Raw genomic sequence first — 24960 nt, forward strand, 5'->3', positions numbered from 1 at the left:
CAATACGCTGGCGCTAGCACATGCTATTTGGACAATATCAACTCTGGTGAGAATTCCAGTGGCCCGCCCCCCCTAAGCTGCTGACAATATGGCACATCTCATTTATTATTAATAAAAGCCCTTCTTTAAATATCTCCTCCCACCGCTTTTGTCACTTCACTGTTAATTATTCATCGGTGGAGTCACACTTCAGGCCACAGCCTGTTGGCACGATTAGATGGTATTGAATCTCAAGCACAGACAGTTTTTGAAATCCTCAAGTGTTTTAAGATTAATTTTGCCACCCAAAAAGTAGAAACATTTTTCTCCAGCTGACACCTGAACCACAATTTCTTGTTCAATTCCGGGCTCGGTTCACTGTTGCCACACACTGCGTCCTCATTCCATGTTTCCATCGGGTTTGAAAGCTGAGCGCTGTATCTTAGCAACCACCTCAGCACCTGAAAATGAAGGTTGCAGCACCTTCTTAGTGTTTGCAGGAGTGTGCGTGGGGCGAGTGAAAAGACACAGGTGGAAAAAAAGAAAAAGTAGAGCGATGGTTTCAAAAGTCACCTCAGGATAGAAAGAAATTGCAGCAGAAACGACCGTCGGGCCAGAACAGATATGAATTTTTCATCGGAAAGTCACTGCTTAGCTCTCTTTTGTGAGGATTTAGAAAACATCATTTAATATTCATATGAGTGTGCTGCGCCTTCCATAGAAAAATTTAAAAGATTGTTTAAAATACACCAGCAGGGGACGTAAAAAACCAAACAAAAGAAGCATCACAGCAACAGTCCTGATGGAGTCTCTGCCAATTCAGAAAGTTCAAACTAGTGTATTGAGTAAGACCGAGTTAACCTGGCACTGTGTCCAGTCTGGCACAATCCAAACAAATAGCTAAAGACTAACCCGCAGCTGATACCGAATATTCCTTTTCAACTTCAGCAACGTGGGAGGAAGCTCAATTGAAGAAGTAAGTTTCCTCTTTTTTCCTTCATGGATGTTGAAATATTCTTTGTCTTAAGTTAAATGGTGTGCTAGCTCTGCTAAGAGGAATTCTCTATTTGCTTTACCCTATTGTCACTTTGCTCCCCCTTCTTTCTATACCCAGAAAGATGATGTGGAGAATGCGTCGTCGCTCCAGGACAATCTGTCTGTCCTTGGTATTCGTCTCCATTTTCTTTCACCTCCTCCTGTCTTTTGTCTCGCTTTCCTTGTACCGGCAAGCCTGTGACCCCCCGATACCGACCAGCATGACCTTCTCAAAACATCTGGCAAACAAAAGCTTCACGGCCATCGCAGTTTTAACTGAGTCACCACTTAAAAGAGATTCTCCCGGTGTCAAGGGTCGTGGAGGAGCACCTCTGGACAAATTCCAAAGTAGAAGGATTGGACTGATAAAAGCGTCTTTTGTTGAGCCTCTTGCGTCCAGTCTGGCGAAACTTCAGGCGCTGTTTGAACACCCTCTTTACAAAGCGCCCATGTCAGCCATTCAACAAGACGATATGTTGTTGAGGGTTCTACCAAAGATGAAGTCTGAGAGGAGCTCCCAGATGTGGTCAGTAGTCATACAAATGCCCGATTTAACGTCTATCCGATTTTTCATCTGAGGTCAAATGACACATAGTAACTCCGCTTAAGGGGTACTCCAGGTAGGTGCTTCTAATCAACCGAGCTGGCAGGTAAACAATGATGATGGCGAGGAGGGAAACATCTCAAACATTTGAGGACCTGAATTTGACACCTATAATCCAAAATGGCAGAACTCCAAATGACCACGATTGCGTCTGCAGGGTGAGTGCGAGCCAGGAAGGTTACGAAAACGTCCGCTGGAACACCAGCGGCGACAGCCATCCCCCCTGGCTACGCTTTCACCTGACCATCTCCCGCTGGCAGCTCTACCCCCATCCGGACCCCGACATGGAGTCTGTGATCCAACAACTCGCCACACACCGCATCGTGAGCGCAGGTAACAATGTGACCGCTGCCGCTAAAGTCGAGACGGTTATAAGTGGATGAGTTCATCTGAAGAGGGTTACTAAAAAAAGAATGGAATGAAATGCGATGCCAGAGGAGGTCAAAGGATGTGCGTCCTTGGAGGACAGATTGGAGGGAAGGATTTTGTATAGTAGCTGACACTCGCAGTTTTGGAGTGATTCCACTCTTTTTGACGCTTAGGCTTTTAAGAACCTTCAGCCGAGGATGGTACCGGGCTTTACGTTCATTAGCTTCACACAGCTATCATGATCATTCCAGGTTGGGTTAGCAAAGTATCTTTCGAGTTAGATGTCTTACATCGTAGCGTCGCTAATAACGCTCTCATCTTTATTCTTCTAGTGCAGAAAAGCGGTGGTACACAGCTGAAACTGGTGATGTCATTTCCAAATTATGGCCAGGCCATGTTCAAACCCATGAAGTGAGTTGATAATAGCAAAATTGACATTGAGATTTTCAGGGATAAAAAAAAAATGCTAAAGAAAATCCATCTTCAGATCATTCGGAGATCTTCAGAGATAAAAAAAAATACTACCGAAAACCCCGTGATTGACAGTAAGCAATCAAAATTGGACAAATGAACGGTGTGTCCAATCTGTGCTTGCAGGCAGGACAGAAATGATGAAACTAACTACAACCTCTACTACTTCTCTGACTTTGAGCGACATAATGCAGAAATTGCCGCCTTTCACCTGGACAGGTAGGACGTAACTCGTGCATTCCGATTTTTCACATCCCACACAGAAACCACCAAATTGCCTGTAATATCAAGACTGACCTGTAAGGGGCAGCATGGTGCCGCAGGGCACGCAGACATAAAATGCAAAGAAGAGTAATACTGTAATTTCATCGTGTGTCTCAGCCTGTCACTCATCTGTTTATGTCTTCACACTGGAGGATTCTGGGCTATCGGAGGGTGCCCCCAGTGGTTGGGAGGAAGGTGGATGTGGTCAAAGAGATTAAAGACATCACGACGGATCACAAACTGGCCCGGACATTTTTCAACTCCCCCGGTAGTCCTTGGGTTAACATTTTACTTCTACACTATGTGATTAGGTAGTTCCGTATGTTCCTCCAGCCATTACTTCTCATGGCCCTCCATGCTCTTGTGGCTCCCCCTAGTGGGCAATGTGTGCTTCTACGGTCGGTGCTCCTACTACTGCTCCACAGAGCACGCAGTGTGCGGCCGACCTACGGCCCTGGAGGCCTCGTTGGCCCTCATGCTGCCCGATCTCTCCCTGGCTACCCGGAGGACCTGGCGATCACCCTGGAGACGCTCTTACAGCCGCAGCAAACTGGCTAAGTGAGCGCATAGATGGTATGCAGAGGTTTGAAACGGGTTGTCAGCAAGTGAAATGCATTTCAGATGGGAGACGGAACCAGGTTACTGCACAACCATCAAGAAGACGGCGCCCTATGACCAAGGCACAAGGCTGGTGGACTTCATTGACATGGTCATACTGGACTTCCTGATGAGTAGGTTCATATTTATATTATATATTTAATTGATAAGTGTGTATGTATATATACATTTATTATATGTATATTTATAGACATTATTTTTTCTCATCGTGTGTCGCGGGGTTCACTCATATCAAACAATGGGGACAAATCTAAATTAAACCATTTAAAAAAGATAATAAAATGCCAAGCAGAGGAATTTGAAACGCTCTCAAAAATTGTCAATAAGTCACATCCCAATTATAAAAGGGTGTCTACAGTTGGTATTATTTGTTATTATTTAACTTATTTGAATTAGATTTTGATTTAGTGTGGAAAAGGGTTTGAGAACATTTATATTTAGTCTCTGAAAACTTGACATTTAACAGAGATGTGTTGAATTTATATTCTAATATGGCACAGAAATTTTCAAAAGGTGGTGAATTTCAATAACAGAAAATTAACCGATCATAGCTTTTTTATTTTTATGACATCTTCATGAAAACATACTTGACTGTCTAAGACTTTTAGTTAACAGTGAGTACTTTAAAGAATAATAACAGAATGGCATAATTTGATCAATTGTCTACCTGACGGTCCTTCTGGTGTATTTTGTCCTCTTTTTCGTGAGACAAAATGTAGAAATTCAAATTACAAAGTTCAAGGGCAAAGCCCAAATCGTGACGTTGCGGTGACGTTCAATGTCAAGCAAAGAGCTCCGGATTTTCGACTTCTGCGTGTTGCCGTGGTTACTTCTATGCAGGTAAAAAGAAAGCTTCTCAACTCCTTACACTATCGACCACTTTCATGACGTTGTAAAACGACAAAAACGACGAAATTGTCCATTTCGCAACCCTACGTCATTGTCAAAGAATTTAAGGGGTCTCCAAAGTGTAAGTTCTGACTTTTCCTTAGTACAATTACTCGTTTCATCAGGTAATTACGTCATGTGTGTTCGCTAGCTTCAAGCTAGCGTACAAACTTTAGCTAGTTGATATAACTTTAGCTAATTAAAAGGAAACGTTTATTACAAATGTTGGGTTTTAAAATTAAATTCACACTCTTCATTTTGATTGTCACTTGTAAAGTGCACGTGCGAGTGAATTTCCTAATATTAAAGAAAAAGTAAGTAAGTAAGTAAGTAAGTAAGTAAGTAAGTAAGTAAATAAAACGCCCCTTGTTTTAACATTACAATAAATTATGACTGACAAATTTCATTAAATTGAACATATTTCTGTTATTTCATTATTTTATTGTCATTTAAGTTGGGTATCGCTAAAGTGGTTGATCACAGTATTGTCAGTGTGAAGAGAATTTTGTAGTTAGCAAGCAAAATTATTGCTATGTTTATGAATGAGACTTGTACTTTTCATTAATCACTGTGTTCCTCCTTCACAAGATCAGAGAAAAATGTGAAAAGACCCAGTTGGTGAAATTTGCAGACGATATTGGCGCAGCATGTTCGCTGCCACTTCCCAGGGACGAGTCCCACCATGGAACCTCTGAAGCGATCAACAGACGGCGGGAAGCCGCAAGCTAAGCCAAAGAAAAAGGAAGCGTCTGCGATTGGCAGCAGTCTAGCCACTTTGCCGCCACTATGGCCTGCGCCATCTTCTTCTTCTGCATCCGCGCTGCGCAGGAGCCTTTTCGATCCCTCCTCCATCATCGGTCCTGCAGACTCTCCTGTCAGCCCCGTTGCTGTGGCTCAAACCGGATCAGTAAAAGTCCTGTCAGAGTCCAAACGGAAAGAAAGATTTCAGTCAGGAGCATCAATAGCCTGCACGGACTTATCGGATGAAACGGCAAAGAGGTATTATAGCGCCGGGGAAATTTCAAACATCAATTCACGTCTGATTTTAATCACTCATTCAGTTTGTCAGTTAAAGATGAATCCAGAGTCACCATGCGGGACTTAATCAGTCTTCCCGCCATCGTTGTGGGCGTCTCTCCTGAAAGTTCTTGCGCCTCAATTCGAGTGCATTTAGCAGAAACAAAATGGATGGAAAACCACTCGACGGCCTCCGAATCATGCAATGACATCCCCGGTAGGACTGCTGATGAATCGACACACAGGTAAATGAGAGCACATGGGAAATGAAATTCGAATTTATTCATGACAAACAACCTTTTGCCATTCATATGGAAGTCAGCTTTGTCTTTGATTAAACTGGCTCAGATTTGAAATACATTTGTGAGTATGGTGAATTGATTTCAGAATTCAATAACGTCCTATTCATTCAGTTCTACAGAAAAATCTGCATCAAGAGTCACAAGAAGAGACTTGTTCAATCTTCCTTCCATCAGTCCGAGCGTTTGCCCCGGAAGCCCTCATCTTTCAGGATCCCGGAAATCCGTCGCAGAGATAAAATGGACTGAGAAACCAAAACAGAAGCACTTGTTGTCATCCGCTGACATCTCCGTCATCGCGATGGATGAAGCCGCAGCGCAGAGGTGCCTGACACAATTAATTAGGAATCTTTTTTAGTCTTTGACACCACATATGTAGCGTATTAAATTTCCAAAAGCCGTGTGATCCATTCCCAAAACGTCTTTTCTTATTTCTCTGTATTTTTACGGCGTACAATATGAAACTGTTATTTTTCTTTATTAAAAAAAAAAAAACACACAAAATATTGTACATCAGTGGTACAATAACAATAAAGTCATTCTATTTTTTTTTTATTTTAGGGCAGCGCTTGTTGAAAAAGTTCCCATTACAGGCATGGAGCTGGTGCAATTGTTCCTCAAGCAAAGAGAAGTGGGAGAACTAAAAGTGTTTTACTTGAAGGAACAAGCGGGTGGCTGGTACAGGTACAGCTTGGCTTTTCTAAACTAACTGCTAGCGTACCGACATCTTGTGCCTTTGTTGTCGCTTCCACCTAAGACCCTACGACCTGCGTGTGGTCCCGGCCGGCGAGGCCGGTTCCGAGCACTACGTCTTCTCCTCCACTACGGTGCTGCATGTCACACAGTCGGGCTACGGAGGACTGGTCTCTTTGGAAGAGTGGCACAGGGAGTCGGTTCTGTGGACAGCTTTGCAGGCAATCCCCTTCTTTAGGGATTTCACTCTGCGAAATGCTGTCACTCTGTAAGTGTCGCGCGCGAACGCCTAATGTTGTGGTCGGCGCTGGTATGCATTTGTCTTTTGTTCTAGATGGTATCGAAACGTGCGTGAGATTGTTTACAAGCGACGATTTGAAGTGGTACAGGGCCAACTGCTAACAAACATCCCCCAGTACAGAAACGGCCTCATCCTTTTATCCAGGTCGGTCTCAATCTTTGCAGCAGGTGGCGAAAGGTTTTAGCCTTAACCGCCAGAATTAAAAAAAAAAAAAAAAAAAAAATCAGGATTCATAACCAAAAAAATACTCCTCAAATTTCGTGTGGCTTAAATCATTGTCGGGAGACATCAGCAAATCTTCAATTAAGTAAGCCTGTTTGTTTTTATGATGTTGCTACAGAGGTTACAAGTGATGGCAAAGAAAAATGTGAGGAGACTATTCATCTTCTATTATCCATGTCCAAATGGGTAACCATTAAAACGGTGTTTTCCTTTAGCGGTTCATCTTCTTGAAATAACATGAACTACTTGGATTACCACGACTAAGAATGTACTTTTTCTACAGAAGAATAGAGGAGCTGAAAGCGACACAGTTGCTACCTCTGGATGAGTCCAAATCGTACACGTTGTTGGAATTTCAGAAAGTTCTGGCGACGTGTATGGAAAATACTCGGAGCAGTTTAAAGCAGCTGGCACAATTTCGCATCGGCATCCTGAATAAGGTATTCAAATTAGAAAACATCCAAATACACTTGGGAGCTCCATATTTTGCCCCCATGCCCCCCCCCCCCCTAGCTCCGGCCATGTTGGAGGAAACAAATTGAGTCTACGTAATGTTCTCTCCAGGCCAAAGAGGAGAGTTACAGGGTCCTCAAAGAGCTTCAGGAGCACCTCCAGTATGCCGACATGCCACATCATTGTTGCAAGCCCATGCATCTGCACCAGGCCCACCTGAATGAGCTGCAGAAGGACTTTGCGCACGCAGAGAACGTCCTGCAGAAGCTGGGCAACTTTGCTGCTCTCGTCAATCGCATTATTGCGCAGAGTCTCGTCACCGTCGTCCAGCAAAATATGTCGATTTTCCTCCGCGACGTTCTGAAGGTAACGTAAAGCAGATCAACCTCTGCTGAAACCAGCGTTTACAGTATTGTAGATTTGAAATTTTCACAGCAGAAATGTCACAAAATGTCTACTTGCTTGAATCATTTTTTACTACAACGCATTTATGAATTGTTCGGAATCGTAGTCCTAAATCCAATATGTAGCCTGAATATTTTTTGTCTTCATCAGAGAGAGAATTCTCACAATATCTGCCTCTTCCAAACTGATCTTCGTCTTGGTGCTGGTCAGCTGACTCTCGACCCACCTTTCCATCTCTTCCGAGAAATACTCACTCAGGCGCTTTTAACTGCCGGTGACTCCATAAGCCAGGTGACTTCCATGTTTCCAAAAAAATGTACTGCTTTCTGACCTGCACATTTATAATTGTCTTTGTGACTTCCTTCTGGTAGATGTGTGACTCCTGTGGATTTTTCCTGGAGGTCAGCAGCCCCCTTGATTGTCAGGATGAATCATCTGACCCCAACTGCAGTCCATATCCTGTTGACATAGACACTCAAGGTACTTTTTGAATTAACAAGTTGACGCTGATGTGCTTGCTCACTAAGCTAAGCTAACCAAGTAGTACCGTATTTTCCGGACTATAAGGCGCACCGGACTATAAGGCGCACCGTCAATGAATGGCCCATTTTAAAACTTTGTCCTTATATAAGGCGCACCGGACTATAAGGCGCACCATTAATGCATCATGTCAGATTTTTAATCCAAATCAAATCATTCTCCATTTTATCTTTTATATTTCAACTTCAGACGCAACAAATTACTTTATAATCACAAAATAATGATCCATAGTCTTTTAGATTCATGATTCATAGTCTTCAGCGGGCCACTTATGATTGATTTCATGACACAATGCTTCGGGCCAGTTTAAATTTAGGAATTCGGTCCATATATAAGGCGCACCGGACTATAAGGCGCACTGTCGGCTTTTGAGAAAATTTTAGGTTTTTAGGTGCGCCTTATAGTCCGGAAAATACGGTACTTGTAATCTCCCAAGTTTCTTATTATGTCATACCTTTCCAGGTGAGCTAAAAGACAACGATGGAATGCCTGGTCTTACGCATTATAGCTGTTGTCAATGGATCAGAGAACAGCGCCCCCATTGGAAGCTGATGATGATGATGACCGTGGAGGGCCACAGAATGCCTGGCTCATATTATCCTCTATCCAAAGAACAACTCATGTGGTACATTACCATCAATGACGTGGGCAAGCTTATCAACAGAGAACAGTCTGAGCTGATGCAGGCAAGCCAAGAAAATAGCGCCGCTGTTACCTAATATGTCTTATTTTTTTAATTTCTTCTGTTTGGACAGGCAGCAGAGTCTGAGATCCACCAGATGTTAACGTGTTACACATGGTTACTGGATGTCCACGTATTCATCAACCAATGGAGTCAAGCCTCTTTAGAAAATATGAAGGGTCAACCTGCTTTACTGTATTGCCAACTAATTACCAAGCTAAGAAGGTGGCTTGAAGAAATCCATGCTGCTCCCTCATTCATCTCGACATCCAACCAGCTATTTATTATCCACTACACCCAAATGAAGGAGCATCTAGGTCTGCTAAATGGCACAGAAATTTGGTGATACATATTTGGTGCAAATGTACCAAAATGTAATAGCATAGTTTTTTTTTTCCAGGGCAGCGATTGAGTTTGATAGAAAATGAAGTAAAGGAAGAGTTAGTGAAGCAAATGAAATTATGCACAGAGAGCTTGTTGAAGGACTTGGAGGAAGGTCTCGCTGCTCTCAAGACCGAACCCAAAGACTTGCATGACCTGCCAAAATACGTCGATGTGGTATGGATACCTCCATCTCGATTTCTTTTTCTTTCATTTTTTTTTTACCCGTATATCATCTTTAATTTTTGAGGTGGGGGGGCAGTAATGAACATGTTGTCAATATTTTATTGAACAATGACAACGTTTACCAGTCAAATGTCTCCTCAGGTGTGGAAGTCTGTGAACATGCTGGCGGAAATGCAGACACGTTTGGAGTACAGTCGCACCCTCCAGGACAGTATTTGCATTCATTATAGAGAGATGACCATCCAGGAACTGACTTTGTCTCAAAAGGTACAAAAAGGAAATCTTTTGATATGATTTTCATCTCATTTTCGCACACACACTACCTTAATAATTTGCTTGTTCTCCTATATTTAGATGTTAGACACGTGGGATTGCCATTATTCCCACTTGAAGCATGCAGATAGCACGTTGCGTTCTCGCCTTCCCACCGTGGCTGCAGCACTGGACACAATGTTTCCATGGATGGCTTCCGACTTAAGATGTTTAGTCTCTTACGCTACCTCCGGGCAATTTCTTGATCCACGTCAAAATGCCGACAAGGTGGTTTCCGAATTGAATTATATGAGTCTTCGTGTGGAAAAGGCCACCTCCAATCTGGAGCTGTTGTCTAAGACTGGTGAAATATTCGTAGGTGAGAACAAACTGAATTATTCTTATTCTAGTCTACCCTATTAATCTAGATTTTAAAATTGTATGTATTAAAAAAAAAATCACATCCGCTAAAATTTCATTTCTTTTAGAAAATCCTGTGGACTTGTCGGATCTGACTGACATTCCAAAACTTACTGCCCGTAAGGAGCTTTGGGAGCTAACAGCTCTTTGCAGACAATCTTTACACAGATGGAACAAGTTCCTGTTCACTGAGGTAAATTTATAAACCGAGTTTCGTTTTTTTTTGTAATTGAGCCTGACTGGCAACGCTCCTTAAAATTCTCCTTATGGTAGCTTGCATTGCCACAAGCGCAAGAGCAAATCACTCAATGGCAGCAGCAAGTTGCAAAGCTAGCAATCATCATACCCGCCGACGACGCAGTGCTTCGGGAGACGGCAGAAACCATTGACGACTTAAGTTGCCGTCTTAAAATCCTGGCCGGGTTTCGGAGCCCGACGATCAAACCCAAACACCGGACCACATTTTACAGAGGCCAGTACCTGATTTGCATTGTTAATCTGCTCTGAGATGCTCATCAAGTTGAAATGATCTTTTCCACGTTGACAGGTATCGGGTTACGGCAAACCTCCGATAAGAATGCAACTCTTGCGCAGCTTATTTTTCAACCGTTTGACCTTCACCGGGAACTGATCAACAAGGTGGGAAAGAAGTTGTTGAAGATTAATTGCATACATACATACACTGCAAGTTTTCCTTTGGTGCCAGTCATTCTTAAACTCAGTCAAGCAATGTTGCCTTTCAGATATGTAGCGATGCGAAAAAGGAGAATTCCATGGAAAAGACATTTAAAAAAATTCAACAGGCATGGACGGACCGTATTTTCCTGCCGCATACCTGTACAGGTCCTCGTTGCCATCTTGCTGAGCCACAGGTATTGGCAAAGACTTCCTCTTCTGACGCCTTATGTGATGCCAGAATTATTATTGGTAAGACTTAATTTAATCATGAAGCACGTAAAGTAATCAAAAGCAATTTTTCTTTGTGTGCTTGATTGGATTTTTGATCTTTTTTTACTTTTGCCACACCCAGGCCTAGAATTTCTCTTCACTGACCTAGAAAAGGATTTGATGATTTTGACAAACATGCATCGGTCACGGCACAGTGTTGACTTTAGGTTACACGTGGAAGAGTGGATGCACATACTTCAAGAACTTGGTAAATATTGTCCTCTGTAGCTCCTGTATTCAATGTTAAGGGTTGTGATTTCAAAACTCTTCTGTCCATATAGAGAAGTTGTTGCACTTGTTTGATATCTACCAGCAAGAATGGATCTTCCTAACCAACATATTTCAAGAAAGAACCTTAGCTGTTCAAAGATGGGATTTGGTATGTGCCAAATTTCCATTTTGCTGTCCGAACCCAAAGATCTCCAATTCAACGAAAACCACTTTTTTTTTCCCCCTAGCTGGCACAATTCCGATCGGTCGATGAGCGTTTCAAGACCATGATGAGGTTCAACTCATCTCACCCCAATGTGTTGAATCTTGTTCGTCCCAAAGCAGGAATGGAAAATCCTCATGGCGCTAACCTCTGCCAAATTCTCCTCAACGATCTGTCGACATTGAATGCTATTGCCAAGCAGATGGCAAACCGTCTCCACGCTCGCTGCAAAATATTTCCCAGACTTTACTTCCTCAGTGAGATGGAAGTAGTGGAACTTCTCTCTTTACAACCGACACCCGTATCTCTGTTACCCTTTGTACGGAAATTCTTCAAGGGGGTTCAGTGGCTGGAAGTGGAGGATACATCTGTCACGGTGGAACCACCTGACACACCAACTCGGGTATTTGGGGTTTTTGGCAACCTCCGGGAGCACATGAGCTTCCTTTCTCCAGTGGAACCCAATCGCAATGTTTTGATTTGGTTGAGTAGGTTTCAGGATCAACTCAAGTTAACCATGGAACATCTCCTAAGTCAGTGTGCCGATGAACGAAAGCAACTCGAACGGAACAACCATCAAGACGCGCCGCATAACGACTCTCGTGGACACGTTTCGCCTGTGCTTGATATGACTTTGAAATATCCTCTTCAGTGTCTTCTTGTAGCAGAGGAGGCGGTCTGGTGCAGTGAGCTTCATCAAGCTTTCCAGGACTCAAGCAACGTTAAGATAAGTCGGATGAAAGCATTCAACAGTGCACAACTGGAACATTTTTGCCAGGCCACAAGGGACGCAGTCGCAAGGTCGAACGACGACGGACAACTTTCGAAATACTCAATGACATGCTTGCGTGCTTTAGTGCTCCTTCGAATTAAACATGCGCAGCAACTAACGCAACTCATGCACGTGCAGTGTCAGCCGGCGTTATCTTTCGAGTGGCTGAGTTCGCTCAAGTACTCTATAAGCTCAGAAGATCAGAGTCCCAATGATGATCCGAAATGTTATGTGGACATTTTGGGCCACAGACTTGCGTATGGTTATGAGTATTTTGGTCCGGAAGATTTTGGAATGGTGCATACTCCCTGCACAGATCGAGTGATATTGGGGATTCTCCTTGCCGTGAAAAGCTATAGATGTGGATTTGTCAATGGACCTTGGTCTTCAGGGAAGACAAATACCGTGGTCCATCTCGGCAAAGCATTGGGGAGACATGTTGTGATGCTGAACTGCTCTCCAAACATGAAGGCTGATATTTTTCAAAAGATGCTCCTAGGTGCTCTTTTGACAGGTGCCTGGTTAGTGCTGGACTCTGTGGACTTGTTGCTTCAAAGTGTCCAGGCATCACTGGCACAACACTTTGAGGACATTTACCAGTCTTTTGTCGGATGGTCAAGAAAGAGCAACGAGCGTGGAAAGATATTTCATGGAGAATTCTCAATGCTATTCTCAGGGATCGGCACTTCCGTTAGCCCCAACTACGCGAGCGTTCTGATTTCATCCTCCGGAATTTCACAAAGTTTGCGATTTTCAACCAGACCCGTGACATTGACCTGTCCCGATAACAGGATCATTGTGGAGATACTGCTGACTTCCTTCGGTTTTAAAGAGGCCAAGTGTTTGAGTCGACGTCTGGTATCCCTCATCAGCATCGGCGAGGACTCGCTCTGCCTGCCTCACTTTGTCACACAAAGCCCGAGTAGCCACCTTGTCATTCTGCAGAATATCACATCTGCCTCCAAGAAGCGATTAAAACAAATCGTCCGAGATGAGAGATTTTCAGGTAGGGCCAGACAGTCCTTTGTATTACGAACGATCCTTAAATCTCCAGAAAATGAGAACGCCGACGATCTGAGTGAGGATGAAGAGCGAGCGATTTTCCCTGGATTATTGGAGGAAATAGCTGTTGTCCAAGCGATTCATTCAGTCTTATCACCATTGATGCACGCACCAAAGAAAGTCTCACACTTCAACTCCATCGTCAAAGAATTGTTTCCTATCGCGTGTCAGTTCCCTTATATTCAACAATATACTCAAGATGAACCAAACTACCAACTTCAAGAAGCCGTGTCAGAAGAACTAGATCAGCTCCTGTTGCACTCTGACTCTGAAACTATTTGCCAAGCTCTTACACTCTACCAGACCTTGAGTTTCTCTCACGCAGTTATTCTTCTCGGACCCAGCGGAAGTGGAAAATCAACCTGTTACAATGCTCTGGCAGGAGGCCTCAGTCGCCTTGCAAACAAAACAGAAGACCGAGATGAAAACGTGGATACCACCGAGCCAAAACTATTGAAAGCTGCTTCAGATTGGAGCTTTGTCAACACCGTGGTCTTATTTCCAAACGCCATGTCCCATGAGGAATTATTTGGTGGATTCTGTGATGAATCTGGCTGGCAAGATGGAGCTGTGACCAAGGCGTTGAGAGATATCGAAAGACGCAATTCTGGAAAATTAGAAATGCGCCAGTCGAGTCATACGACCAAATGGTTGGTAATGGATGGAGAGCCGTTCGGAAAACCCTGCTGGCTCGATCACCTAAGCACACTGAGTGATCTTGCAAAGCCATTTTTAAGCCTCCCATCTGGTGAAACTATCACGTCGCCTAAATCCCGATTCAAGTTCCTTGTGGAGACCACCGACTTAAGTGACGCGAGCCCCTCTGCGGCGACCCGCTGCAGTCTTATTTACTTTTCCGGCACCGATGTTTGGAAGTCGGTGTGGAAGAGCGAAATGGATTCTCTCCGTTACGGGTTCACACTGGATCAAGCGAACCTGGAAATGTGGACTCAGCTCTCAGAAGATCTTTTCTCCAGCACTCTCAATTTGTTGAAGAAGAAGAAGATTTGGAATAAAGGTCAAGCCTCAGCGGACGGCCTGGCAGAAATCACATCCTTCGTTCGAATCCTGCGTGCCCTCCTGCATCATTTTACCAGCAAACGAAACAGCAATCAAGCCACGGCACAAAAAGACACACAAGGTAAGGTACCGTAATTTTCGGACTATAAGTCGCACCGGAGTATAAGTCGCACCAGCCATAAAATGCCCAAAAAAGTGAAAAAAAACATATATATGTATATATAGTCTAAGTCGCCCCCCCCACCCAAACTATGAAAAAAACCGCGACTTATAGTCCGAAAATTACGGTACTTGCAAATCTACAAGTAGGAACATATCCGAATCATTTCACACACGTTATTTACTTTTGTCAACGATTATTCCAGCAGATAAACCTCCAGGCAGAGATTTTAATCTCAATCAAGATCTTTTTCTATTAGCTTATATATGGGGCTTTGGCGGGCATCTCCATCCTCGGTAGGTCATCAATTCATGTTCTTACGACCTTACATTTGTAATACGCAAAGTCCAAGCGACTTATTTTCTTTGACATTTGTTTTTTTCCAGACTCTGGCCTCAGTTTGACACCGTTGCCCGCCAAGCACTGCTTGACAGTCGATCTCAAATTGTGCTTCCGCACGTAGGGACTGTCTTTGAGTTCTTCTTTAATATCGACAACAAGATCTACTCTAACAATACTTTATTGACAAAGTACATCACTCCCAAGGTTAGTTTTGAACGATTTATTACCCATACCGTATTATCAAACTCAATTATCACCGTCTTCACACAGCACTGGAAATATACCTGCCTACTTTCCGTCATGTTGGAGGCAATTCAGCCGGTGCTGCTGGCAGGAGAACCTGGTTCCGGAAAATCGACCGTCTGTAACACCTTGCTGTGTTTTGATAAGCCACACATTAAAGTCCCAGCTAGTTCTATGCAGGCTCCCACAGACTTGCGCCATTTGCTGTGTGGAATTAGCTACCAGAAGAGCTGTCAAAAAACCAAGGGGGTCATGGCCAAACCAGGCCTAACGCTTTATGTGGATGACCTGCATGAGACGCCTCGCGGTGAGTCAGTACGCTAATAACTTTAACGGGCGGGGGCAATGTCCTGAATTTTAATCCTCATGTTCCTTTTAAAAAGATGTGACTGGGAAGACTTCCAAAATCTTAGAGACTCTACGCCAAAGTATTTCTAAAGGAGGAGTGGTGGCATTTGATTGTGACCACTTCAAGGTGCTCAGTCCCGGATTCATCAGCTACCTGGCTACCTGTTGTGTCTTTGAACTGGACAACCCCCACGTTAGCGTAATATCGTCCAGGCTGTCGCGTCTGTTCTCCGTCGTTGCGCTTCCCAGCTCAACCGCAGAGGCGATATTTTCGATTCATTCGCCTCAGCTTAAACTGTGGCTCAGGGACGCGCCATTTCTCCCGAGCGTGTCGGACGCGATACGTTCCATCATCAACGCCACGGAGAATTTGTATGAAGATGTTTGCAACAATTTCCAGCCCACTAAACAAAGTCCTTATTTTTTATTCTCTCACCATGACCTGAAGAAGGTATTTCAAGGGATGTGCTTATGGCAGCCAGTCCTTCCAAAAGCAGAGCCGCTTAACCCGAAGTTCAAATCGAAATGTTCCCCGGTCCCTCAAGAGCCTTTAGCCATGGAGCTCAGCATTCTGCATCTCTGGACGCACGAGTGCATGCGTACATTTGGTGATCGGATAAGCTCGGAGGATGGAAGAAGTAAACTGCAGTCACTCATCACCAAGGCAGCAACAGCCCACTTTCCAGTGCAATCGAACCTCGATATGGAGACAACGTTTCTTCAGCGCTTGCTGGAAGCAACGTACGGCCCGGAGCTTATTAGAAATCATTTCCCCGTATTCAAGCGGAGCTCATATCAACCACAAAATCTCAGCGCGCTGATAGAGCACCTCTTGTCACACGTTGACGTGAAAGACAAACAAGATGCTGATCGCCACTTTGCATTCAAATATGCCGTGCACAGACAAAGGATGTGTCAGATGTTGCATATTTTCAGGGCTCTGCTAATTCCAGGAGGTCACGGATTGCTAATGGCCTCAGGTAGTGGCACAGGACGTAAAACCACCGTTCGTTTAGCAGCCTACGTCTCAGGCTGCCGCTTGATGGAGGTACACGCCGGTAACCAAAGTGAATTAAATACGATTTTAAAGCGAGCTGGGAATCAAACTCGAGTTCGCCAAATTGAAACCATCATACTGGTCCATGAGAATATCAGCTCCTCTGTTCGAGAAGAGCTATTGGTAGCCCTCAACTCCTACCCGGGGCTCTACACCGACCAGGAGCTGGCCAAACTGGTTTCAAGGGTGACCGCTGTGTATAAAACAAAAAGATTCCTCTTGGACAGCTGGATTTTCGACAAGTAAGGAACAAGTCTTGTTAGTTTCGAACCCAAAATTGCCACCTCTGCTTGTACAGCGGTGACAATGAATCTTTTTTTTTAACAGGTACTTGTGTCAAAACCTCCGTGACGTGCATGTTTTCATCTTGATGCCTGCCGTCGTATCAGACCGCCGCGGAAACAACGAACACAAGGTTTTTGAATCGTGTGTTTTGCTTGCACGACTTTGTACGTCACTGTAAATGGGTCCTTTATTAAAACGGTATTTTTGTCACCTAGGCACAAACCGCCAAGGCTCTCAGCCTTTCCTGTGTGGAGATGTACCAGCCTTGGTTGAACCAGTCTTTGGCAGAAGTTGCTATTCAGCACCTGAAAAATATTTGTCAAAACTGTAAGTTAAACATCATTTTTTTTCTGTTAAGCGGTGATGATTGCTAAAATAACTGCAGATTCCTCCCCCCCCCCCTCAGTGAAACTACAAGGCTCGCCAGCTGGCTTGGCCGTAGCAATGGCGGGAATCCACCAGTCTGCATATCAGTACGCTCTGGTCCTTCTAATGACGCAGCCTTTTAGTCCTTATACATATATGGCCTTCATTTCTCATTTCGGTTACGTCTGCAAAGTTCTGCATGATGAATTGGAGAGCCGATCCAACAGGTTGTGATTTTCCAAATATTCACAATTTGTGTTGAGCTAGCAGTGAGCTTCAATGCTTTGTTTTCTGATGCATGGTGAATATTTGGTTTGTACAGGCTTAACACTGCTCTGTCTCATTTGGATGCATTGGACAACCTTGCCATGAAGTACAAACAGGAGTTAACTAGAATGCAGGGAATAGTTGGCGAGATACAGAAGGTAGAGGGTACACAACTCGAAAAAGTGCACGTTGTATGTCTTTGCGAATATTTTTCTTCTTCTCCTTTCAGCGTGTGGATGAGCTCCTTGGAGCCATAGAGGACCAGAAACATTTGCTTCAAAAAGCTGAAACCAAATGTGCGAAACAGGAGAGAAAAATTCAAATCCTGGGGGACCGGATCGCTGAATCCGAGAACGAGGTGACGAATGAAATAGATTTGCAACACCTCGCTGATGACACAATGCTTTGGTCATAAATGAATTTAGAGATACTGATTCTTTCCCTCTTTTATTTGTTCAGCTGAATCCATATTTCCAGGCAGCGCTCGATGTGCTCCATAGTCTGGACCCATTAGACCTCGAGGAGGTGCGCCACTATAGAGATCCGCCTGATGGGGTGGTGCTGGTCATGGATGCCGTTCTTTTGCTTTTTGAGCGGCCCTTTGGCTGGGCCAATGCAAAAAGACTCTTTTTACATTGCAACGTGTATAAGGTATCTTTTCCAAAAGCAAATGACACGGGATCATTTCATTATCATTTAAAGAGGTCTTTTTAAGTTTCTTTTTTTTACCCCCCCCCACCCCGCCCAGTGCCTGGTCCAATTTGACTTCTACAATCTTATAGACGTCCAAATGCTACAGCTCGCCGAGTTAATTAAAAACCCCATCTTTGTGCCGGAATGCATCCGAGAAGTGAGCAAGGCCTGCGAGACTCTATGCCGTTGGATCCTTTCCGTCAACAATTGCGGTACGAAGATATACCAACTGATGGTCAGGAAGCAGCTGGACCTCATGCTTCTAAGGGCGCAAGATGAACTTGAGCAGATCCAAGACCACGTGGAGGGAATAAAACGTTGTCTTAAAGAGCTTGATAATGATCTACAGCCTGTGCTGGAATTGCTGGCCGAGAAATTGCTGCTGCTACACAAAGCTGAAGCCTTGGAGAGAACCGCTGCTAACGCTGTGGAACTGTTGTCGAAACACGCAAGAGTGTGGAGGGATCGAGCTCGGGTAACTCAGAACATACACAAAGACATCGGATTTTTATTTGGGCTGGTGACATCATTGGCAGACCACTGATTGGGTTTTCCACATAATCAATCAATGAAAGGTTATTTGCATGATGAGTAGATGTGTCGTCATATTTTTTGTTTTCCTTCAGGAAGTCCAGCTGCAGAGACAACGCTTACCGGGAGACGCCATCTTCCTGGCTGCCATCATCTCCTATTTTGGCCCCTTCTCAGCTGATGTACGCAGCGAATTGCTGAGCAAGTGGAGAGTGTTGTACCGCACAGGAATCATCGATCCAAATCCCAGAGATGCCAGAAGTTCCCTGTTCACCTCCACCGCCGAACCACCTCAGCTAACCTCGGGTTTTCCCGTCGCTCTGTCCGAAACGCTGCAGCCACTCCTGTGTCGGGCGTTGGGTGTGAAAGCGTGGCCGGCGCATGAGACCGTAACCACCAGATTGGTGTTGAAGCTGTTGCTGTGGGGCTGCAGGAGGAGTTGGGTGAAATACTGGCCACTACTTGCAGACACCAAGCATCATCTGGAGATCAACTCCAAAAATGGGGTCATTACAGGTTGGAGTCGGTTCTCTATATTCATTCGAGACCATTGCAAATGGAATCACCATTTGAAATGCTACCGACACTTTTCTGTTCCGAAGGCGAAACAGGAGACGACGACACTCTGGGGAAAGAATTTGAGTGTGATATCGTGGTTTGCGCTGATGATCCAAAGCTAATGTTCAAGTTGGACCTGGCTGCCGAGAAAGGTAACGAATCGTTACGCGGTATAACTTTTGAATTGAAAAGTTTTGAAATTGGGAATACTACCCATGAAAATTCAGAGGTTAAACCAGTATTAAGATTAGAACTTGTGATGGGCTCACTATTGGGTGAGCAATTTTATTTGTACAGCACCATTCCTACACATGAGGAAACCCACGCGCTTAAATGAGGTCAATGCGTAATTAAGATGAAATAAAAACATAAAAAAATCAAGTATACTTCTTGAATTGCATTGGTACAGTGTAAAGTTAAGAATGGTAAAATATTTAGCAGTCTCTTCCATTTACAATCTTTTTTTTACATCATTATTAAATTATGTTTAATAATGTACACACACAAACCCTGAAATAGATAAATTAGCGTATTGGACATATTGGAGGTGTAGTCCAATGAATCCACCTTTTGAATTTCACTCTGGAATCATTGTTTTTCATCAATCATTTTCACAGCTCACACCTGTATGTCTCGTTTTTATTCCAGGCATGAAAGTCCTGGTTACTCACATCGAGCGTGTGCCAGTCAGTCCACAGTTTCTCGCAACTTTGGCCCGTCCCGCTGCAAGTTGCCCCCCAGGCTCAAACCAGCCTGCCCAGCAGACAAACCCTGACTTCTGCCTCTTGCTCAGCACCCACTACCCCGCCCGACTGCTCAGTAGCGGTAGGAAGCCTCAACTAGAACTTCACCTCTTGGATGAAAATGCGGATTTCAAAAAGCCGGTTCTTGATTGTCCTTTCTTCCTCGTCAGCTATCCATCCATCCATACTGGCTCAGGTGGATGTGGTTGACCTCTCGCCAAGCTCGGATCAGGTCCAGGAACTCATGCTGACGCAGCTATTGCAGTCGGAGTGCAAAGAGCTGATGACTCAACACCTGCGGATACAGAATGACAAGCAGCTAATGCAGAGGAAGCTGGTCACGGAGGAGGTGAGTCGGGCGGGCGTTTCCACGGCGACACTTTTCCGATCTTCGGTGACCTCATCACGTTTGTCTCCTGCGAGAGAGAGAGAGCTGACAGGACGCCATCTTTTTTAGGACTCTGTGATGGACTCCGTCCTGCAGTCCGACACCACCCGAATGCAAGCCCCCGAGTTCCTCTCGCAATTAGTCAAGGTCCGGGAAACAATGTCTTACGCTCAAACGGAGTTGCAGCTGGTGGATGAGAGGCGGGAGTTCCACGCGCCCTTGCTGGCCGCTCCTCAGCAATTGATCAAGCTGGCTTGGCTCTTCTACCAGGCTCTGCAGGAGGTGTCCCGCCTCTCCCCCGCCTATTACTTTCCATTATCTGCCTTCATGGCAGTGATGCAGGAGGTCTTTGCCAAAGAGGCCAGTAAGCTCATGAAGTATGGCACCGGGACGGTGTTAGGGGGGGTAATACCCGAGATAAGGAACAAGATGGTGGGCAAATTGATCTTCTACTATAGGCCGTGTCTCTTTAGGAGTCACGGTCCGGTTTTCAAGTTGTTGTTAACTCTGGCCGTGATGCAGACCAACCAACTTTGCTCTCAACCGGAGCGGACGGCCTTACTCATGGGATTCGCAGATACTCATGGGATTCCTCCAGCTGCAGGTTCCTCAAAGGATCATTTGATATCCCCTCAGGTTGACTCTGACCTCCTCTGTTTAGAGAAGATTCCAGACTTCACAGGTCTGACCGCTTCTCTGACCTCTTCACGCGAGGAGTGGCGAGAATACCTGCACTCGCCTTCCTCCGTCATAGCGGGACCGCCCCCATGCGACTCTCACTCCCATCTGTCCTTGATGCAGCGGGCTCTCCTCGCAAAGACCTTGCGGCCTCACGCCACACAAGTGCTAGCGGAGGCCATGGCGGCCCGCCAGTTTCGCCCACCTCGCCACTCAGCACCTCACTGCGCCAACCCCGGGGCTCTTTACAGATTTCTTGTGGAGCATAAGGGACCTATCATCTTAACGTGGCCTCCTCCATCCAAAGACAAGTGGACAAATATTCAGCCTGTCCACTTAGTGAAGTTCTTGGCCTCAATGGCAACAGATACAAAGGAGGTAAGCGTAACAGATGTCATTTGGATCCATATTGAGATGTTGTTTTTTTCCACATTTTTAAAATAATAATTATTTATGGTCCAGGTGAAAGTAATTTCCATCGCAGGACTTTGTGACAGTGACTTCATCCTCTTTTCTTTGGAAAAATCAATCAGAGAAGGTCACTGGTTAGTTTTGAACAATTGTCACCTGCTGGAGCATTGGGATGCTAAAGTGGTGGCACGATTCAATCAGCTGTTTTCCCCTTATGGAGGTAAGCAGTTTAAAGACAGTTTGAAGACTTTGCAAAGTTTAAACCAGACGTTCACAGTGGGTTTTTTTTTTAATTATTCTATTACACCCTCTGTCTCTTAATTTTCCCGCAGCTACAAAGCACATAAATAGTCCTCATCCAGATTTCAGAGCTTGGTTTCTGACTGAAGAAACTACCCAGACTTTCCTACCCGGTAGGTTTGATATTGACCCCCCCCCTTTGGCGATCTTTATTTTCACCCCATGTCACAAAATAATGGATACATTTGCAGGGACACCTAATCGTCAGACCTTTTTGCTGCCATAAACAAAACGTATCCGCCCCTCTTAAATAAATTGCAGCGCGATGTAAATATTCTCGTTCACGTTTGTGTCGATTGTCGCCTATTTGTCGCATTTGCCCGTGTTGTGATAATGAATGTAGTCCTGATGTCAATGGAATCCAGCATCGGTGCGAATGCATGGCCTGCCTCTGGTTTGTGACTGCTCCTGGAACGTGAAGGAAGAGTTGAGCTGCTCCCTGCAATATCTGTCGGGGAGCCCGGCCGACGACACGGAGCTCTTCCTGCGCTGTGCAACCTTCCACTCTGTGTTGCTACAGAGAGAGGCCTACAAATACTCGGGCCAGGCCAGAATCTACAGCTGGTGAGAACTGGAAACGTGTTGCGAGTGTTTAATAGCGCTGCATTGCTTTTAAATATTTGTATTTTTTCATGAAGGAGCCAGTCAGATCTTGTAGCTTTGGTGGATGCCCTCGTTTCTTCCGCCAGTCTGTGCCACGACAAGATTAAAACTTTACAATACATTGCAGGTGATGCAACACAGGGGCAAAGACATATTCCTTGAATTCATTTTTTTAAAAATGTATTGAATCCTTTTGATTTTTTTAAATTCCTAGTCAACCTTGTGCACGGCGGCCATGTTCTGGACTCTGCGGATTCCGAGGCGGTGCAAAACACTGTAGAGACCTGCTTCAGCGCAACGCCACCTCAAGCCAGCGGACCGCACACACTCGCCAATATCATCATCAGCACTGAGCACGGCGGTAACGTGACACCGTTTTTCACAAGAATCCAGTTTTTGCATGATCGAAAAGAAGTTTCGCCTTTAGATTTTGCCAACCTCCAACGAAAGCTGGACGGACAGCTGCTGCTGCGTGCCGAGGACATCAGCGAGCCTCTTCTGTTGGGTTTCAGCGCCGACGTGGAGGCTGAAATCGTCAAAATCAACAGTCGCAATCTGAACAAGATGCTCCAGGCCTCCCAGACTCCTCACGGACCCGCCGCGCGTTCCAGCAGTGCTTTGGCGACGCTACCAGAACTTAGCCAGGCCAGAGAGCGTCTGCATGCGCTGCAGGAGTACCTCACGCAACAAAACCAAACCCGAGCGAGAAACGCCGGGGAGGTTTTCCAGAGTCCCCTTTATGACTTCCTCCTGGCCGAGTGGCACGAGCTGAGCGGCTCGGCGTCCTCGCTCCTTTCTCGCCTCCGACAGCCGCTTCGATACATAACGGAGACGTTCCTGTCCCTCCCCACGCTCACCGCATTGTCGCGTTTGCAGAGACGGGCGGAGCTACTCAGCGCTTACCTGTGGCGCGATAACGATTCGGCACCGCGCGCCGCCTACCGCCTGTCTGCTTTCGCCCATGCCAAGGGCTTTCTGGTGGCACTGAGGAGAAAGGCAGCACAAGTAAATCACAAGTACATCAGTGATATCACCCTGCACCTTGAGGTAATGCTAATTGCCGCTAAAATGCAAATACCATTATCGCTGTCACTTTTCGCCACGCGGTGGATCACGTTCTTCTCATCCTTCCAGGTTCGTGACGATCCATTATTCACCCCCCGTCCAAAGGATATGGTGGACTTGTGCGACCTGGAACTAAAAGGAGCATCGTGGGACGTGCACAGGACCGCCTTAGAAAATTCCCTCTCTCCACAGTCTTACTCCATGCCTCTCATTTGCATCAAGGCGCACGTGAAAGACGCTCACTTTCCACGGCCACGGAACACCGATGAAGTTTATCATTGTCCCATTTATCTGGAGGACTTGGATACCGGAGAGGAGGGACGAGATGACTTTAACATAATCACAACAGTTCCGCTTCCTACCGAGTTAGAGCCTTCCTTGTGTAGTTTGCGGAAGGTTCGCCTTGTGAGCCGGCTTTTTGATTCAAGGGCTTCCTCTAAAGATCTCTGAGCACTATCTAGCCAAAAAGTTGGGTCAAATTGGTCCCTTTTTAACCTACAGTTGGGTTATTTTTAACCCAGCTGTTTTTTTTTTGGTTTTTATTTAGAATGAAGAAGTACCATGTGATACATTCAAACACGCAGTTGAAATATTTGCTCTTATACATTCATCCATGTTGCTTTTTTATTAAAAAGGTTTGTCTTGTCTTCATGATAACCGACGGCCATTTTGTTTGATTTATTACAAAGTAGCAGAGACGTCACTTGTACATCTTGCCACTTTGTTCCCTTTGTCGGATCATTCATCAGCCGAGGCTGGACCTATTCCAGTTCACAATTCTTACATTTTTTTATTTTCAAATGTCCACAGTGTGTGGCACAAATTGAGATGCAATTGTTCAGATTGATGAATGACTCATTTTAAACAACGGCTGGTTAAATTCTGACTCATCTTCTAGGCAACATGGACAGACACCACTACGAAACATTCGAGAAGTTCGGCAATGACACGTTCCTGTTACACCTTGACAACGGCCGGGCGTGAGTGCAGTTTTTTTCCTCAAATGTCTGTCACTGGTTGGCCAAGCAACTCTGCTGTCACTGTGTTGTCAATGCAGATTCGGGCGCCACTCCAAAGACGAGCCGTCCATCTTGGTGCCATTGGAGCAGTGTTGCAGGTGTGTGTGTGTGTGTGTATATATATTTATATATATATATATATATATATGTATGTGTGTATTCTAGAATCCGCCGTTCCACCTGGCTACGGCTGCGCCTCCTGTCTCTGCCGCAGTATCGCCTCAGCGATGTCATGCGGGCCTCGCTTTCCCACGATCCCCTGCACGGCGTGGCCCCGCTGCTGACGGAGCCCCACCTTTCGGCCCTCGATCGTCGCTTGAAAACCATAGTGGATGCCGTAAGTCGTTGCCTGGAGAAGCAGAGTCAAGACGGGGTCGACGAGGTCATATACGACGACGTCGGCCAACTGGAGGATATGTGAACTCTTGGATGGATGGATGTAATTAGACTGTTTGAGGGGCCCCCAAAATGCTCCTGCATGGGGTCTTCTGCGGTGTAAAGTAGCTTTGAAGGCCCCATGTTGCTCTTCCAGCTCCGTCACCGCCATTTTAATGTGTACAATAAAGCCAGTAGTTGTCCTCATATAACT

At 45.2% G+C, this 24960-nt stretch overlaps 2 protein-coding genes across 3 annotated transcripts; both read left to right on the forward strand.

Moving 5' to 3' along the window:
* The first annotated feature begins 815 nt into the window (after positions 1-815).
* LOC119122092 (extracellular serine/threonine protein kinase FAM20C-like) lies at positions 816-24819 on the forward strand. 2 transcript variants are annotated; one of them, XM_037250293.1, is made up of 11 exons: positions 816-955; positions 1098-1540; positions 1776-1951; positions 2320-2398; positions 2585-2677; positions 2875-2990; positions 3100-3280; positions 3344-3453; positions 24251-24332; positions 24410-24469; positions 24537-24819. In XM_037250293.1, the coding sequence occupies exons 2-11, from the start codon at positions 1098-1100 to the stop codon at positions 24790-24792; spliced, it is 1596 nt and encodes a 531-aa protein (XP_037106188.1). In that variant the 5' UTR covers positions 816-955; the 3' UTR covers positions 24793-24819. The 2 variants fall into 2 exon arrangements, with proteins under 2 accessions (XP_037106188.1, XP_037106179.1); XM_037250284.1 differs by having other exon boundaries at positions 850-955; positions 1094-1540.
* LOC119128451 (dynein heavy chain domain-containing protein 1) lies at positions 3834-23902 on the forward strand. Its single transcript, XM_037260849.1, has 45 exons — positions 3834-5227; positions 5290-5490; positions 5659-5868; positions 6106-6228; positions 6302-6505; positions 6572-6682; positions 7044-7200; positions 7325-7579; positions 7769-7909; positions 7990-8098; positions 8621-8844; positions 8914-9157; positions 9241-9398; positions 9549-9674; positions 9762-10038; positions 10148-10272; positions 10353-10551; positions 10627-10718; positions 10823-11006; positions 11110-11235; positions 11309-11406; positions 11486-14435; positions 14680-14770; positions 14861-15020; positions 15087-15366; positions 15443-16706; positions 16792-16879; positions 16965-17076; positions 17156-17342; positions 17438-17540; positions 17612-17740; positions 17842-18033; positions 18131-18550; positions 18702-19122; positions 19209-19316; positions 19813-19989; positions 20078-20256; positions 20365-21351; positions 21436-21604; positions 21717-21797; positions 22050-22248; positions 22323-22414; positions 22502-22648; positions 22715-23334; positions 23422-23902. Exons 1-45 carry the CDS (start codon positions 4911-4913, stop codon positions 23800-23802), a joined length of 13218 nt encoding a protein of 4405 aa, XP_037116744.1. The 5' UTR covers positions 3834-4910; the 3' UTR covers positions 23803-23902.
* Positions 24820-24960: the final 141 nt, after the last annotated feature.

Source organism: Syngnathus acus, chromosome 1, assembly GCF_901709675.1.
Source record: "Syngnathus acus chromosome 1, fSynAcu1.2, whole genome shotgun sequence".
NCBI classification, from domain to species: domain Eukaryota; kingdom Metazoa; phylum Chordata; class Actinopteri; order Syngnathiformes; family Syngnathidae; genus Syngnathus; species Syngnathus acus.

What these genes read in the sequence shown, in the direction of transcription:
- LOC119122092 (XM_037250293.1), top strand. Translation starts at nt 1,098, where the DNA reads ATGATGTGGAGAATGCGTCGTCGCTCCAGGACAATCTGTCTGTCCTTG. An exon ending in CATACTGGACTTCCTGATGA is followed by an intron (nt 3,454 to 24,250) that starts GTAGGTTCATAT and finishes CTCATCTTCTAG; the next exon opens with GCAACATGGACAGACACCAC. An exon ending in CCATTGGAGCAGTGTTGCAG is followed by an intron (nt 24,470 to 24,536) that starts GTGTGTGTGTGT and finishes TGTGTATTCTAG; the next exon opens with AATCCGCCGTTCCACCTGGC.
- LOC119128451 (XM_037260849.1), top strand. Translation starts at nt 4,911, where the DNA reads ATGGAACCTCTGAAGCGATCAACAGACGGCGGGAAGCCGCAAGCTAAG. An exon ending in TCGCTGAATCCGAGAACGAG is followed by an intron (nt 17,741 to 17,841) that starts GTGACGAATGAA and finishes TTATTTGTTCAG; the next exon opens with CTGAATCCATATTTCCAGGC. An exon ending in CATCAGCACTGAGCACGGCG is followed by an intron (nt 22,649 to 22,714) that starts GTAACGTGACAC and finishes TTTCGCCTTTAG; the next exon opens with ATTTTGCCAACCTCCAACGA.